The 17,118-nt window shown below is 47.0% G+C and overlaps 7 protein-coding genes across 7 annotated transcripts; all 7 read right to left on the bottom strand.

The window, feature by feature from the left end:
* Positions 1–593: 593 nt before the first annotated feature.
* Positions 594–2,328, bottom strand: F4807DRAFT_454831 (amino acid transporter; the record flags this gene model as incomplete). Its single annotated transcript, XM_048000636.1, has 4 exons — positions 594–1,043; positions 1,101–1,894; positions 1,947–2,063; positions 2,142–2,328. The coding sequence occupies 4 exons, from the start codon at positions 2,326–2,328 to the stop codon at positions 594–596; spliced, it is 1,548 nt and encodes a 515-aa protein (XP_047848703.1).
* Positions 2,329–2,567: 239 nt separating this feature from the next.
* On the bottom strand, positions 2,568–4,170 carry F4807DRAFT_357856 (uncharacterized protein). The gene has a single exon (XM_047995530.1). It carries the CDS (start codon positions 4,093–4,095, stop codon positions 3,211–3,213), a length of 885 nt encoding a protein of 294 aa, XP_047848702.1. The 5' UTR covers positions 4,096–4,170; the 3' UTR covers positions 2,568–3,210.
* Positions 4,171–4,288: 118 nt separating this feature from the next.
* Positions 4,289–6,411, bottom strand: F4807DRAFT_448474 (uncharacterized protein). The gene is made up of 7 exons (XM_047999935.1): positions 6,103–6,411; positions 5,791–6,036; positions 5,656–5,729; positions 5,432–5,530; positions 5,271–5,375; positions 4,825–5,111; positions 4,289–4,768 (listed from the first exon to the last, which is right to left on the bottom strand). Exons 1-7 carry the CDS (start codon positions 6,265–6,267, stop codon positions 4,710–4,712), a joined length of 1,035 nt encoding a protein of 344 aa, XP_047848701.1. The 5' UTR covers positions 6,268–6,411; the 3' UTR covers positions 4,289–4,709.
* Positions 6,412–6,752: 341 nt separating this feature from the next.
* On the bottom strand, positions 6,753–8,927 carry F4807DRAFT_472425 (HET-domain-containing protein; the record flags this gene model as incomplete). Its single annotated transcript, XM_048003015.1, has 3 exons — positions 6,753–7,825; positions 7,890–8,591; positions 8,648–8,927. The coding sequence occupies 3 exons, from the start codon at positions 8,925–8,927 to the stop codon at positions 6,960–6,962; spliced, it is 1,848 nt and encodes a 615-aa protein (XP_047848700.1). The 3' UTR covers positions 6,753–6,959.
* A 340-nt stretch (positions 8,928–9,267) lies between these two features.
* Positions 9,268–11,000, bottom strand: F4807DRAFT_448469 (uncharacterized protein). The gene is made up of 2 exons (XM_047999934.1): positions 10,524–11,000; positions 9,268–10,383 (listed from the first exon to the last, which is right to left on the bottom strand). Exons 1-2 carry the CDS (start codon positions 10,949–10,951, stop codon positions 9,531–9,533), a joined length of 1,281 nt encoding a protein of 426 aa, XP_047848699.1. The 5' UTR covers positions 10,952–11,000; the 3' UTR covers positions 9,268–9,530.
* A 769-nt stretch (positions 11,001–11,769) lies between these two features.
* On the bottom strand, positions 11,770–12,852 carry F4807DRAFT_465905 (uncharacterized protein; the record flags this gene model as incomplete). The annotated part of the gene is made up of 1 exon (XM_048002334.1): positions 11,770–12,852. One exon carries the CDS (start codon positions 12,850–12,852, stop codon positions 11,770–11,772), a length of 1,083 nt encoding a protein of 360 aa, XP_047848698.1.
* Positions 12,853–14,368: 1,516 nt separating this feature from the next.
* Positions 14,369–16,143, bottom strand: F4807DRAFT_357694 (transcriptional activator of glycolytic enzymes-domain-containing protein). The gene is made up of 2 exons (XM_047995529.1): positions 15,134–16,143; positions 14,369–15,027 (listed from the first exon to the last, which is right to left on the bottom strand). The coding sequence occupies exons 1-2, from the start codon at positions 15,689–15,691 to the stop codon at positions 14,497–14,499; spliced, it is 1,089 nt and encodes a 362-aa protein (XP_047848697.1). The 5' UTR covers positions 15,692–16,143; the 3' UTR covers positions 14,369–14,496.
* Between the last annotated feature and the right edge of the window lie 975 nt (positions 16,144–17,118).

Below are 17,118 nucleotides of genomic sequence, written 5' to 3'. Positions count from 1 at the left end.
AGTTGTGGAGAGGAAGCTTGGTAGTAGGCGCGCTTGCCGTATCTGGATCTGTATTGTACGATTAATCAAGACGTTAGTTCCCCTCTCCCCGCCGGTTGTGTAACACCGACAGGCCCTCGTCTAACAGATCTGACAGATCTTACTTGAATGGGCTGGGTAGGTGCGGATTACATGCATATGAAAAGCATGGATATCGAAAGGGTAGGTACGTTTGTACCTAGGTGTGATGTACTACCTTAGGTAGGTACCTACCTAGCCTTGAACCGCATGATGATCGGGGTAGAGATCCTTCTCAGTTTCTCGAGACGATTACATAATATAAATCCTCCATCCATGGATATATGGGTGCTACCTACTACGTACGCTACTTAGTTCAACATCTTCATTAATATTGTCTGCAGAATCTATTTGATAACCTATAAGGCGACAAGGCGACATGACCTTGTATACTCAACTGCTAAACCCGGAGTCTTACAAGGGACTCGAATCTAGATACCGATATCAGATCTATTTATTTAAAGGGATCCACATAACATTTAGTCCTGTACACTATATACTATTCATAATAGCCCTCCTACAACTCAGAATATCAATTACCTCGTCTTGATCTTCTTATACCGGACCACCTCTTTACCGTCGTCTTCGACGATCCTATGAGCTTCAATCCGGTAACCGCCAATAGCTGGCCAAAGCTTAGACCAGCACGCCCAGTATACGCCACCAAGGATCAACACGCCTACTCCCACAACCGGGAACACAAAGTAGGGGTATCCTTGGGCGTTCCAATCTCCATTCGGCGGGACGAACGGGACGATCGCGAGGAAGACGTTGGCTATTAGATACAACACGCTGATCGGTAGGTACGTATGCCACGGCGATGACCAGTCTTCCGACTTTTTGTAATGGAGATAGATCAGGCCGCCAGTGACGAAGGCGTTAATCCAAGCCCCGGGATAAGTGTATAAATTGACAAGGAAGTTGTACACAGGACCGGCCGGAGGGGCAACCAGGACGATGACTGTCACAAGCCAATGTAGGAAGAGCTAGGTTAAGTTAGTCCCTACATATCACCATAAGATTGGTTGCGTCGAGGCACTTACAGCAGCTGCTGGCGCATTGAACGGCTTGATAGATGCCCAGAACTTTCCGTAAGGCAGAAGAGCCTCTTTTCCGAATTCCTGGTTGAGCCGCGAATGTGCGAAACTCACAGCTAAGACGTTGCCCAGGTTGCTCAACGCGACGAAGGCCGGGAGTGCTCGAGCCGCCGCGCTATCTCCGAAGACATTGCGGAAAAATAACCCTGCAACCAGGACCTCAGATTTGGCGAGATCGTCCTTGTCTATGGCGGCGAAGTAAGCTACGTTAGCCAAAACGTACAATATGGTAACGCCGCCGATAGCAATCGGTGCGGCAATGGAAAGCGTCTTGCGCGGATTCTTCAACTCCCCAAGCACGTAATTGGCATTTTCCCAGCCCTTGTAACTGTAGATGATCTGCAGCAACGCGGTCGCGTATCCATATGCGCCCTGACCACCGTAATTTTCGGTTACCTCAATAGCGAATGCGTTGTGGAAGTTGCCCGGAGGCGGGACAAGGAGTCGACCGGAGATGGCAGCGAAGCCTGAAAAGACGATAAAAACAAGAATGACAACCTTGAATATCCCTAGAATATTTACCAGCCTTAGGCCCCATTTAGGGAGAGTGGAATGGAGTAGGACAGCGAACGTGATACAGGCGATCGCGATTCCGCGAGCCGTCCAACCATCTCCTTCCGTACTCCCGGATGCAGCCAAGACGTACCGGCCAAAAGCCAACGAATTTCCAGATGAGAAACCTAGAAGAATCATCTGTGCTGCCAGAACACAAGAAGCTAGATAGCGGGGATGGCGGTAGACTCGTTCAAGGTAGGTAGTTCTTCTCGCCCCCAGACAGCGGAATGGCCAAACCGAACTCAAGAAATACGCTTAGCCCGCAGAATGTTAAGATGCCGCCGACGATCCATAATATGATGGAGATACCAACTGAGCCTGTCGAAGCGAAGATAGCCGAAGGCGTTGAGAAAACTAAAGGTGGCTGGTAAGGACTCAGTCCGTTCGGGGATGAGGATTCCACGTCACATTAACTCGCCAATCTCAACTTACTTCCAGTCCCGATCATTTTATTCAGAATCAGAAACACTGCCCCCGTGACACCAATCTTCCTAGATTCGGAGTATGCGAACTGCTGGACTCCGTCATTTGCTGAGGAGGCATACTCTTCATCTACAGGAATAGTCAATTCCCGTGTATCGTCGCGATCCGAATCTTTCGCCACATCTATCGCTGCCATCTTATCTTTCACGGTAAAGAAAATGGTCCTGAAAGAGTGAAATGAAGGAAATCGCATGCGACCCATGGAGGCTTTGGGATGGAATGCGCCTCTTCTATGTCACTTATATACCCCCTATTCCGCTTGGCAATGGTCGAATGTTACACACGTTATTGGCGAGCAAGTGGTGCAGGCTCAGCATTGAGTTCTAGATCCGCTTGGAACTCATAGGATTTCCAGTCAGGGGGTAAGTTATTCTTACGTATATGTAGACTGTAGGCGGCTGGGTTTTCGTGAGGTTCTTGTGGATGCTTGGCGATCGCACGCCATCGCACGCAAACGAAACCTTGTGATCTTTGACCGACCCTTCTACACCCTTTTTGACTCTCTAACCATACGTTATTAAGTTATGGCCTCGGTCTTCTGCAATGTAACATTACCAGAGTCTGACTTCAAACCATACTAAACCGATATTTCGAAAACAAACATAAAATCACACAATCATTCAAGAAGGAAGGTCGCTCATATATCAAGCAATTTCTCCATAACGCTATTCGGTCATCATCTTATCGTCAATTCTCTTCGATCCAACTGCCCCAAGCCGATACGCATCCTTTTTCCTGTGCTTGACACCAACCTTAGCTTATGAATCATGGCCATAATAAAGAAAATTAATAAATGGCATTGACACTGGAGCAACTCGCTATCTAACATCAAACGAGGGAGGAGAACTTGAAGAAATCATCATATCGAATGAATACTGACCTGGATATGGGCACTTATTCTGCCTCATAGCCTTCTACCTATATAGGTAGGCAGGTAGGGAGAGCTTTACCCAAGCCTATTTCTCTATTGTTGGTGATTATGGAGATATAGGATACTATATTCCTTTACTAGACGCCCTCATTCTCCTCCCCTTCTCCTGCGCTTCTTCGGTGTCGCACTAGCTGGTTCATCGGAATCGGCGGACTCAACTACTGAACGTCTTTTCCTAGATTTAATACCTTTAGCCGACTTCAACTCTTCTACCGGTTCTACTTTCTCCGGATGACCAGTGAAATCTTCTAGTCTATCCATGATTAGCAAGACGATCGTCTCCTTTCCATCAGATACATCAACTACGAATTTGAGGCCTCCGAATCCCGTTATCTGCGCGTCTCTCATGTCACTTGGCAGGATAAAGTGCATTGGCGCTGGTGGGGCCAACCTTCTGGGCGCAGACCCTTGAAAGTCGATGACTTCGGGATCGAATTTACAGTAGCGGCATTGGAAGCCCAACTCTTGGCTACTTTCTGGTTGGTCGCCTCGAATAATTCCGTTCGAATGCCTCTCGATCTGAGCCTCTATCCTAGTCTTGTAAATCGGCCAGGGAAGATGAAGTTGCAACTGCTGACACCAGGTCTCGAGGGTGGTAGGTGAGCGGTCGGACTTATCCCCTCGTGATGGACTAGAATTCCGGCTTTCCGCCTGTATCCCCGACTGATCTTTCCAAGTTTTTTCACGAGCTCGTCTTGCCGGTTGAATTCGTGTTGGTGCAGCGGGCCACTTTCTAGGCTTGTCATGGTTGGTAGTGCATGTTTCAATCATACGCTTGAAGCTCTCGTTCTCCTTCAAATGGTAAAGTGAACACTCTTTGAGGAAATGGAGCCTACAGTAGGGTTGATGTAATGGTGGAGGCCACATCCAAGATGGGTCTCGATAGTCGCCAGCGGCTGAACCTGCATTTGCTATAGCTATTCGACTGAGGGTCTCCGCAGCATCCCTAATGCCAACCCGTGTTGTGGACATGTCCTTTTTTGGATACTCTTGATAATAATGATTTCGAGGTATTTCTTCGACTAATAAAATCAAATTGTTAAGCCAGTTCTTCCGGGTTTGCTTAAAAGTTGACGAGAGACTCAAATTGAAGCCATATGAACTCATTGACAGTCTCGGTCAGATCCTCTATAGAAATAGACGGCAGATCATCAAATTTCTTTGTGACTTCTTGCTTGCGAGACAATCAGGACTGTTACAAGTCGATTGAAGGGTGACAATGAACAATGGTCCCGGAAACAATCCAGAAAACCCTAGCTCTAATGCACAACAAAGAGCGATGCGCCATAGTGCGTTCCAAGTTCCACAGCTCGAGAAGCAACGCGGTGTTTTGCCAGGTGTTTGTTACAAACCGAAGCCCAAATGTTGGATCGTATTCAAACATACAGTAATCACTGTGACAGATGATTCAAGCCGTCGATGGTTTCCTAGGTAAACAATTAAAGGGGAGTTGGCGTTTTTAATTATAAGATTTCTTTGCCATATCCCTATGTTTTCAAAGAATTGCAGAATCTCCGACCAATAAATGCCTACCTATATATAGCGAAGACCTCGTCTCATTCAATAGGTAATATCGTAACCCCATATCACTGTTTCCTCCCTCTAGCATCAGTGACTGGCATTCCACCAGGAAGCTCCTTGAGCCCTGCGGTTTTGTATTAGCCATGAATCCAGTGATTTTACTACAATTATAACACTTACAGCCATCAATGTCCTCATCCACATCCCTCTTCTTTGTGCATTTGTTGCCTTCTTTAATTTCCTGATACCCTAGCTCGGGGCATTTGAAACCGTTACAGTCAGTGTCCATGACTTTTTGCAAAGCATCCCCCTTCCAACCAAACATGTAGTCCCCATGGTTGCCGAAGCCTGTGGCGTCTCCGTAGCTCCAGACAAAAGGCTGCGAACCGTCCTCGGGCCATTCTGATATATCGTTAAAAGGCGTGGTATCCCACACTATCTCATAGAAAAGCTGTGGGATTTTCACTCTAGAGTGTTAAACCATATTAGGTCAGTAATGTTTCAGACAAGGTGTTGCCCTTTCAACTTAGCGGTAAAGTCACGTATGATCACGCTTCACTCACTACTGCAAGATTAGCTATTATACTAAAGCGATTCAGAAATTCTGATCAGTTTTTGTACGTACCGGATGACTTGCTGGACATGGTCCGCCTTCCTCAAACGTACCGCTCTCGGGATACGAGACATGGCTCGAGTGATCAGGAGAATCTAGGTTGACACCGTCCCAACATCTAGATAGCTTAGCTATTGATCTTTGGACTGTAAAAGCTCGTGTTCTGTCACTTACGTTGGAAACCGGAGGTTCGCCATTATGCCAGCTGGGCAGGGTTCTTTCGGCATATCCAAAGTCTCGTTTGTTCGCGTTAAGGGGTCTTGTAGGCAAGTACTAGGCATTAGGATACGTGTAAGTAATCGATTCAAAGCAATTATTGATAGATGGCTGATTCAAACAAGAAGTCACATAGAAAACTTGTATAAGGGTTGCGATTAAATGAATGGTGAATAACTTACTACGTAAGTTGTCGGTACTTTTCTGCCTCCTCTCTAGTACGTATCGTAGGGTCACCGGTAATCATCCGGAAACCCTTAGCTAGATATGAGCTCACTTTATTCTGCCATTCTAAAGGAACTATATAGGGAGCTTACTGGCTTGAACGCGGTGACGGCGGTATGGTTATAACTTGGGATGTAGTATATTGTCATGCCACCGTTTGACTCCTCAAAGTACACATTGCCTTTTTGTGGAACGCGCTTATACGTCCCATTGCGCGCACGAAAGAACAATACTGCGGTCCAGTAGTTGGAAAAATCCTCTGGGAAAGTGCAAGTGGTGCAAGTAGCTGAGCCAGGAATGTCTAGGGTCTTGGGATCCATCGACGCGTTGAAGGAGTTCTATGGTTTTTGTTCAGTTAGCCGTTTATGGCCTATAATGCTGGATCAAATATAATAGGCACCTACTCCGCCAATGACCTGGTGAAGGTGTGGCGATCCAAAGACCCCTGGGTTGACTAAAGGGTCAAGACGCTCAACGACGAGTTGCGAACATGAGAAACGTAGCAGCGCAGAGACACTCGGTATAAGAAGATTGATGCTTGCTAGTAAATAGATCAAGCCTGATCGCATGTTGAGCTATCCGATAGAGGTCAAACTATTCGTCAAGATGGAGATATGATGTTACCTAGGTAGGTTATGTATCATGAAACCTTGAATGTTACTTGCTGCTCATCGCTGGTAGATATTTACAGAACTAGCAGCTCTGTGATTCCCTATAGACTATAGATATGTGGAAAAAGATGTATTTTTAGCACGATATAAGTCCTATCACATATTGTAAGTGCCGTCCTTAAGGGAACCGCTTAATATATTTTCGTTCTACCCATATTGCCGGCTGAGGCCTAGATGACAAACGCACCAATCAAATTCACGTATCTTGGTTTAATGCTTCATATTATATATGCTTTCAATTTAGATGATAGGGACTAGCTGAGATATATGGCTTACTCAGTCCAATCCGCTTCGTTAGATTCGAATGATACCTAGTAAACGCCAAAGTAGGTTCTCGATGCATTAAGAGACGATTTTCTGATTTAATACACCAGAATCCCTCCTGATCTTGTCCCTACGGTAGGCCTTTACGAGAAATTGTACAGAGTGGAGCTATTTATTTAATTATAATGCTATCATTATCTTATATCAAACAATTCTGAACTCTCGGGTTCCATCCCTGAAATCTGTTACCTGAGAAGCATTGTCCCCAGACTTACATAGTTCCATATATAAACGGCGAAATTGCCCATTTCATTGCAAGTCCTGCATCATACCAATCGAATCGTTTGAGGATAAGACTCATCCGGCTTACTCCATTCTTCTATCGTCCCTAGTCGTCGATAGGTGGATGCTGTTCCTTCGACACGGTGAAGAACCAATGCCGGACCCGCTCTACCGCCAAAGATGTAAGCGTCCATAGGATTATCGGCGCTGCAAGAAACTTCTGGCGCAACATCTACGTGCCAGTAGTGCTCCTTCGCCTCTCGCATCCCCGGGACTCGACACCTCCGTCGGTGGTGGGCTGCATTTTCCTCTCCGCCCCATGCAAGAACCTGGACTAAGTTGCCACGTATAGTAATAGCCTTGGCGCAGATTTCTGCCAGCGGGTTTGATATCATGGGCTCGTACGAGATATCAAGGACCTCGATACCCTTAAACACACGTGTGAATGGGGGATAGTAGAATGAGCCAGACACGGCCGCCCACGACCACGACGGTATCGCTTGGTCTGTGCTACGTTTTGCAACGATGCCATGGTAATCTCCGAATGCCGAATTGATTGACCAGAATAGATCAGGAACAAGGGTTGGCTCCCAAAGACCATTCACATATCGGCCAAGTCCCCTTTCAGAGAAAAGGTGTGCGATTCCGGCCAAGGCAGGAAGTCTGTCCCCGTCGTAGGTTAACCCCTTTTGTAGATATGGTTCAACGATATCTTGCCAGAGTCGATACAATTTGTCTGGGGAAGAAGTGCCACGGAGCTGCTCGTCAAACCTAGCCTTGATGTCACTCGAGGCGACAATTTCACGTGTGCTCTCGTTATACTCGCCGCAGTTACACAACCTTTTGGTGAGGCATAACCAGAGCATCTCCCATTGAGTGAATGACAAGACGCGGGGTGCTAGAAGATATTCTGTACTTTCGTTAATCAGCTGCGTAAATAGGGTAAAATATAGGATAACAATAGGATAGCCAACCTTGGTAACACCAGGACCTCTCAAGCAAAGGGGCTTGCACCGAGGATTCTAGGCCGTAGGGACTACTAGCGAAATACGGCTCATGTTCCAGAGCCGGGCGTACTTCCACTATTATGGCCTCTCCTTTTTCGGTGGTACGCTTGATTACATGTTTGGCATCTAGCGGGTCGTGCTGATGGAATAAACCACCGCGACTATCGAGGGATGCAGTAGCCAAAATAGTGATGTAGGCATTTCCGTATACATTCGCCATGCGTGATGCTTCATCCCTCCAATCTTCGGCACTGTCTTGGACAATACACAAAGAGTCGATCCAGAGGTAACGACACTGTAGCTGACGCGTGATGAATATTGCGTCCTGGAATGTTTTGGGGAATGACTCAATTGGGATCCCCTTTTTGAATTTTCCGAGAGTCTCCGTCCTTGTCATAATAGGAACTACGCCTCCCCAGCAGTGGCTCAGTGCTATATAGGGGCCTCGATCACTTTTGCCTGGCTCGTGTAGGAAAATTTGGTACGGCTCGCGCGAAACATCCAGTACCCTTGTTGGAAGATAGTTGTTGCTCAAATTCCTCTTGCAGGTATCATGCCCATTATCGCAAGCGTTAACCCAGTCTTTCATCTGTGAGATGTATTTCTCACTTGACGTGTCCGGTTCAAGATCGTTGCTAGGCAAGAAAATGTTGGACAGCGGATCTCGTGCTGATACATAGCATTAGTGTACAAGTATGTATGAGCAAATGAAGGGTATGCCCTACAGTCTTTCGTGTAGAAATGGAGTCCTATCCATTCTTTTTCGACCGGAGACTCTTTATACTTATAATTAAGGCGAAACGAGTCTTCTGCTTGAAGAAGTGCCATCCATTGGACTGTTCCGGGACTGTCTAAGCAAAACGCTCCCAGGCCTTCCCAGAGAATCGAACAGAGCTCGCAAGTAGGTGCGGAGTTCTGTAAGTCGTAACCCGTACCCCCAGTGATGAAACCACCAGATAAGCCCGGTAGAGGCTCCAGGTTTCGGCAAGTAGCACATGAGTCCATATTGATATGGTTTGATTAAATTTTCGGGGAGTTGCTGTCGTTGAAGCTGAAGAACGATGTTCGCCCTCCTTCTGACACAGGGGCTGCTGCCCTGACTTGCTAGGGATGTCAGCCGCAGGGGGAGCTTGCAACCCTGCATCATGCAGGTAATAGGTAGGATTCGAATCCTACGTTGTACCTATTCCATGTTGGATTTGATCTCGAGTGTCGAAATTTATCCCATTATAACTATTGTTTCAAGGTGTAACCGAACAAAATCCCTTTCTGGAGATTTCTTGAAACTAAGGTCATTAATTGCTAGGAGATTGACCGTTCTTGCATATCGGAGCAAGAGAGGCTCTTCATTGATAATCGGTAAATTAGATTGTTGAGACTAATGAAAATCTACGAGTAGTGACGCCCTTGGTCTTGTCGTGTTTCTAAGGTCTGTAGAGGGTTTATGACTCTCGTTGCCCAGGACACTACCCAGCATACAAGACCCGTTACGCATCCATAGAAACGTAGCCCTGACTCACATTCACAAGCCTTCATATGATAATTCTCAGAAGTGTCGACGCCATAATGACTTGTATTTCAACTCTTCCTTGGTGTCATAACACGAATCTACACGCTCGCCCCCATGAGCTGCACCTGGTAATCTAAACCTCGGCTTACATCACTGGTAAGCGAGAAAGGGTCGTAAAGATACAGAGAGTCCGGTGTGTTAACAACCACCAGAGTAGCTTTCTCTCCGCTAGCCAGTGGCGCTTCGGCCTTGTTATCCGCCACATCAACGTACCGGACTGCCCCATCTGACGCCTTGATTGCTAGAGATGCCGTGTATGGAGCCGTGGCAGTTATAGCAATGCTGATCGACGCGCTCGTCGCCTTGAGAGGGATGATGTTGGCACCCATGTAACGAGGCTGCCGAGCAGCTTTGACTCGGTATTTCCCTCCACCTAGCGAATCTAGGTTGGCATAGTTAAACTCTCCCTTTTGCCTCTCAAATAGAGCTCTGGCTTTCTCGTGTCCAATATCGACATATGCCATCCGAGCCCAGTAACGGCCGACGATGGTTTGGATCTTGGTGGGTGCAGCAAGCTGGTCTAGGACGTGCAGAGGTGTCTCGTTGCTGTCCCGTTTATACTTCCGCCACACATCCGGAAAGTTGGCCATGCCCAACCCCGAGTAGTTGTCTGGGTTGTTCGTGATATAAGTCAGAAATGGCCACGCCTCGTAGTAGTTTCCGGTTCCCCTTGATCCGTCTACGATAACTTGATACGAATCGCCAATGACTTTCTGAAGATTCATTAGAGTATCACCACTAGGTTGACTATAACGGCTCCTAGAGTCCTCGCATATCGAAGAAGTGATGAACGTATCAGCAACAAAGTTGGCTACCGTTTCCCACCAAGCTCCAGTCCGTCCCTGGTCGATCCAGTACCTCTCAGCGTAAGTCAAGGCGTGCCCGAACTCACTAAAATATCGAGAGTCAGAGAGATTTCTAGGAGTCTTAAGCTTGTCCAGGAAGTAAATCTTCCTTGATCAGCTAGACTAAAAAGTTTTTGCTCCCGAATCAGGCCAGAAGGGGGGAAAAGAAGTCTCGGTATTACATACTGAACGGTTATAGAAGGAGTGTTCATCCATTGCGTGACGACGTTCAAGAAACTTAGTCCCGTAGCACTGTCCGTTCCAGTGTTTGCAGCAGTGTTGGCTCCAAGGTCAGCCACGTCGTAAACGTTCATCTTGTACCACGGCCCATCATCTGTATCCTGATTGAACGATAAACCAGTTGAACGCCAGCCCTGACCAACTACAAAGCAGTCATAGGCGGATTCCAGAGTCTGGAGTAAGGTGTTCGCAACGTCGTCGTTTGCTGCATCGTAGACGCGAAAATGCGGTGAGTCTTTGTACCTATTCCCACCAGGACCGACCTTGGTGTTGGGCGTGAATTCAGCCGGCGGCGAAGCAAGCACCCGCGTCGGAGCGGCGGTAGCCTCGAGAGCCCACCACAGTGGAATGACAGTCAAGCTGATTGATTTCATCGCTCCCAATAGCTGTAAACGTCTTAGATGTCAGTTAATTACATGTAAGGCTTAAAATCTGTTGGAAAGACCCAGAGCGACGATCACCGCTTTTATGGTCTAACCTCAACCTTCTATGGGTTCTAGCCACGGAGATGAGGCTTGGCTTTTCCCAGATCGGATATGTTTTTGGTGACATTAACCACCAGGCTAAAACGGATTACAACCAAATTAGAAAATAAACCCATTCGATAGAAACTTACCTACGTGTACATATTCCAGAGAGATGCTAGGTGCTTATATTGCATTTTCCTATTTTATGGAGGCGGCTTCGCCTCTTAAAGCTAAGACACCTTAATGGTTGCGTATTCAGGGGCAATGAATAGGGGTTCGGCTAGTAGCGGCCACACAATAAAGGCTACTTTGAATTACGAAATAATATGAATATATATATATTAAGCAAGCATTAAGCTATTTTCAAGAGGTTCAATTTGTATTTAGTTTCGGTAGGTAGCTATTCTACAAAAATAGGTACTAAGTATGGTTTCTAAGCGATTTACTGATTGTGAGAAGGCGCACGACTCTACGACAGGCATGAGAAGAGAAACTGCAATATATAAGATGCTTGAGCAAGACTATGATTTTTAATTAGGTACTAAATATAACCAATCTACCACAAAATTCGCAGCCGATGATTATTTAACGGCTTGTAATTATCGCTTCCTCGATAAAATTCCCTCTTTGTATTTCGCAACCCTTCGCCTTCTCACAGTTCCTAACTAACCCTTAGGTTTCATGATCAATAGAGTCAAATGGCTATGTTTCTACTCTTCTATTTATTATTCCTTGTTGTTCTTGTCACCAGTGTATTCGAAGTCCGAATCGAAGTCCAGTTCACTAGGAAGAGACGAAAGTGGAGACGATGTCAGCGAAGCGGGAGTGTTGGCTACCGTAATGCAATCTTTGATATCCAATAATTCCTCAACATTACCGGGAAAGGGAGAGGCGGGAGGAACGACTAGCATATCATGATTTAAGACGCCGTGGGGAGTTTGTCCCTCTAGCTCTACATCCGGGTTCGACGAGTTCACATCATTCATGGGATTTAAATCTATCTGGCTTTCCATCGTCGTGCTCCCAAAATGCACAACCGAAGGGTCATCGCCGAAAGGAAGGAACCCAGCCTCGAAATTTGGCCAAAGCTGAATCAACTGTGGCCAATAAAATGGGCTGTCGTCTCTCTTAACCCATCCATGCGTTCTGAGGTTTAGTCTCCGTGACAGCGGCGCATTAAATTCGGGGTTCGGATTACCACCCGGACGGGGAGGCAACCCACCGGGGCCAGTGTTTAGATCCCAGAGCATAGCGAATTGACCGAGCACCTGCCTAGAGCAATTTATAACGTAGGTCAAGTGTGAATACCGTGCCTCGAGGTCCGTTCGTTCGGTAAGGTCCATCATATCACGGGCTTGGCCATTATCACGCTCCACCATTCCGGCAAGGCGTTGCGATATCTGACTCCGGTACTTATCAGCAAGTGCGAATTCTACTCCAGCCTTGAAAAACCAGCCCGCGAGGGAAAGTAGGGATGGATTGTACCCGAAGTACGCACTTAGAAAGGAGGTGTTGTTAGTCTCGCCACTCGCTTCGTCGACAAAATGGTGATACTTAACTTGCGTCTGGCAACTCCCATCCTTGAATCGACATACAAAGTGTCTCTGGAGTCGACAACATCGAGGGTGAAAGGGGCAAGACTGGTGAGGAGGAATTGGTTCGAGTATGTGAGGATAATCACAGGGTGGGCTCATGTAAGGATCTTGCCAGGGGCTATAAACCGTGTAGCCTGTGACTGGATTAATGATACTTAGATGCCGTGTATCATGTTCGCGAGCAGTGTTGTGGACGTACAAATCGAAACACATCTTGAATATGTTTCTATTTCGAAGATACTGTGGCCGTTGGAGAGTGGTTGAGTAGGTATGTAGTAAGTATGAATACGCTATCAAGATGATGGTAGACGAAGCCTGACAACCACCTTCCTTCGAGTACACGATGCGATTTATAGACCCGGCGTTTTGAACATCTTACTTATTCTAGATCGAGCAGTGAGCAAAGCAGAAATGTCCAACTTCGACCTATATATGTCCCTTTGTCTTCTATAACGCGATAGCATTTGTTAAAGCCGTTTTCCAAAGTCTTCATTGTCATTTAACAATAATATTGTGCCCGAACAGGTTCTTTGTTTCATGTCGAACATTGTTCAACTACACGGCTTTCTTTCAATTGTCCGCGAGAATAGCACAAAAATACCAAACTGTAAAACAAGCATATCCAGGAGGTCGTCCTCTCCAGAGCTCTCCTCTTCTTGAACGTCAATCGAACTCAACTACCGATATTGGGTCTCGTATCATACCCTCATCTTCGCCGTCACTTGGCATTGATGTGGTAAGTCAACACATTGGAGTTCGGCGGTTACACTGGCCCATCCGGGTAGACCATCACGCCAAGGCTCTAAAGTAAAACCAGCTCGCCCATCTCAACTGTGACTCGGTCGACAGAATGAGAAGTAGCTCGGTAGACCTTAAGTGACAACGAATATTTAACTAGGTAGGTAGCGTAGTGGTATGCGGCTGAGTAGGCAAATCACTTTAACCGTTCAGAGGCCGCTCTTTGGTGATGTCGACATAGACTAGGTGAATTGAGCTGGCGAACATCGTCGTTATTTCCCGACTGGTCTCAACATATCAAGACGACGGCAATATATTTTCTGGCGGGCTCGGATATACGGCTTCTTTTTGAGGTAGCTAGGGTCTGGCTCAACCCATGAGCTTACTGTGACGACCGATGCACCAATCAGGTAGTTCATAACAACTCTGCATTTTGCGGCTTTTGTGTAACCGACCTATGCCGTTCTGGTGGATCTTTGCACTGCCGACTATAAAGAGCTTGGTAGATGAGATCCGCGATGGAGACTCCCCATCCTAGGCATACCGAAGCACCGAGCCTTCGGTTCCTCCCAAATGTACCAGTTGGGGATACCTAACGAGAGGCGTGTGACCGTACGATAAGAACTATTACTCTGCCTTGGAGGGACCTTTGCCGGGTTTGACCGGGATTTATTCCGTCAAATATACGTCCCAAATACGTTATACCGAGCGAGGAGGGGCCAGCGAGCGGATGTTGTCAACAGTTCCACGGCCGACAAGGTGCTTCGAGGGCATATCCTGTGCAATAGCTTGGTAGACTAGGTACCTATAATCGAAGTAATGCCATGTTCCCAAGTTCCCGTCTAACGCCAACAAAAAAGTCATCGTGATGATCTCTCATTACCACGTATCTTTGCCTAGACGCCAGCCTCGGGCATTCCTTTCGTTCAACCAGTGAACAATGAACATGCTGTAATAGATCCTAACGGGAGATTCTCCCGTGACCATAATGATATGCCGATTCCGCTATCGCGGCCCCCTCGCGACTAGACCCGTAAATGCAGCCTCTCATATATGACGTGTGGTATCATACCGCTCTCCTAATAACGCCGGTCCCGAATCAAGTAGTTTGCAGCTGTCCTAAGCAGCCAGGCTCTCATCCCCTAACCCCTTCTCCTTTCGTTCGTCTTGGAGCATTCGAATTAATTTGTTGATCGTGTTGCCGTCACGTAGCTTCTCCACCTCCCTCACTGCATCGTCTTCTTCTAAGCCCTCGGCCATGAATTCCTTGATCTTGTCCCAGATGACCTTTCTTCTCGAGTACCACGTGCGACCCCGCGGCTCAGGCCGCCAGCGTGAGCCCCACGTGGCGTCTAGATCTTCAATGGCAGGTTGACCGTCCATTCCCTCGCGATACTCCCTCCAAACCTCCTCAACCGAGGAGACAGTTCCGTATTTATATTGGGGAGGCCCTGCGGATTGCGGCGTCTGTACAGATGGTCTAGATTGAACGGGTTGAGAAGAAGTAGAAGGGGAAGCCGGAGGAGGTCTAGCAGGGCGGCTTGGCGTTTGAATAGGCACCGGCGGTCCCCGAGGATACGGAGTAGCCGACTGCTGCTGGGGTGGCGGAGGGATGATGGGCCGCACGGAGGGGTCTCGAGAAGTAAAAGCCTAGAGGAACACACTCGTCAGCATTTAATATAAACTACACTGATACTTTTTGTCTTCATTGTCCCGGGGGGGAAGAACAAGTTAAATTTCGAAGCGATAGACATACGGATGCTGCAGCGTGATGGGAAGCTACTAAACTTCCACGGAGGTCATTTAGCTGTTGGCTGATAGTGTCGAATTGGGAGGATATATGGGCGACATAGTGTTGGTGTTGCATCTGAATCTGTAGAATGGTGGCGATCAATTGTTCGGGTGACCTGCCTAGTAGCTGTTCTTCGGTGACGACGGCAGGTAGGGACATGACAGCGTGAGGTTGAAGATAGGATTGGGTTGCGGTCGTAGTCGGAGTGGCCGAAACTGAAGACGAAGGAGCAGCGGCAGCAGAAGCAGCAGCCAAGGGGCTTGGATTTGGGATCGGATTCGCTCTGGTACTGGATGTTGCTTGTCTTTTTGAAGGAGTGGCGCTTGTGCCGGCACTGCGCTGCAAGTCGGCTGCAGCTGGTCGCTTCAATGTTGCGCCTGTTGCCCCTGTCGGTGCTGCAGGGCCAGGACCAGGTACGGGGGGAGCTGAGGTAGTGGTACTAGTAATGGTGGTTGAGCCCGTGGCAGTGGCCGTTGATGGGGGCTGTATGTTACTAAGGCCGGCCGACGGCGAAGGCAGCATGGCGGGCCCCTTAACCAGTAAACTCGTCCGAGAGTTTCCAAAGTGGAAGAGGGATGGTATAAGAGAAGAGCTCCCAGGTTTTATGGTGGGGGGTGGGGTGAGAGAAGGGAAAAAGTAATAGTAGGAAAATAATTGTAATAGGAACAGAAATAAGAAAAGAATAATATGGATAAAAAAATAAAGTAAGATATAATAGGAAGTAATAGTAAAAATAAAAATATAAAAATAAAATAAAAATAGTATTAAAGTAATTCGAGGTACCGTTATGTTCAAGAAGGGGAAAGAGAAGAGGAAAAAAAGAGGGTAAAAAGAAAAAGAAACTTTTAAGACGATCAGACGGACGTCCGGGCTAGCCGGGGCCCTGTTTTTCCCAAAGTTGAAGAAGAGGTGAGAAAGTAAAATAAAAGATGAAAGTAGTAAGTGTACCCAGGAGTAAGAGTAATAATAGAGTAAGTAGGTAAAGAAGGAGGAAGGCGGATAGAGAGCAGGGAGACGGATGATAGATGACGACAATATCAAGAAGGCCGAGATTGGACGGAGGACGGTAGTCGAGTTCAGATAATGTAATGGTGAGATGAGAATAGGAATGGAGATGGGATTAGAGATAATTCCCAGATGATGGTAACGACAATGATAATAGTGATAATGGTGATGATGACGATGATGGGTAATGGATGAGACGCGACTACATAGAAAGCGTCGGCATCTACATCAATAACCAGCCAGCAACGGCAACGGCAACGGCAACAGTAGCGGCGGTAGCAGTAGCAGTACTAGCAGAACCCGGCAACAACATCAACATCAGCGTCCCGTAACTGCACCAACATGGGGAATTATCGGCATTGGCATCGACATCAGCATCCCATAAACTTAGGTATGGGTATCAGCATCATCAATAGGAATCGATGTATGTGTACGGATCCGTGTCAAAGTATCAAGTATTCAAAGCAAGATTACCATGCGGGAGATGCGGCGAACTTGACCGGAAACCAAGGATGGCATTCCTGTCGTCTACATATGTAATGCAATGTGCGTTGTCCCGGTTTGTGTCGCCATGGACGGGGTCACCTGCGGTGTGTCGGCTTCGTCAACGTGTTGGTGACATGTTGCTGTGTGAGAGTGTGAGTGAAGTAATGAGTTATGTGAGATTTTCGAGGAAGAGAAGGGACAGAGAGAATGGGTGAGAGGAGCCAGGTAAAGTGAGGTAAAAGTGTACGTGCGTTGATGTGTGTTGGCCGTTTAATTTTCTTATTTTATTTTTATTGTATTTTTATCTTGAATTCTTACTTTTTAGTGTATGCAGTTCCTTCCTTATGTATATACAATAGGTATGTACGTATGAGATGTATAGGTAGGTATAAGTATAGGTATTTTTTATTTTCTTAAAACCCGCTTCTTTCCTGTTTTACTTTCTTTTCTCGTTGACT

Source organism: Annulohypoxylon truncatum, assembly GCF_022578515.1.
Source record: "Annulohypoxylon truncatum strain CBS 140777 unplaced genomic scaffold F4807scaffold_64, whole genome shotgun sequence".
NCBI classification, from domain to species: domain Eukaryota; kingdom Fungi; phylum Ascomycota; class Sordariomycetes; order Xylariales; family Hypoxylaceae; genus Annulohypoxylon; species Annulohypoxylon truncatum.
The sequence above is the reverse complement of the archived record's forward strand: the minus strand, read 5'-3'. Positions and strand labels throughout refer to the sequence as shown.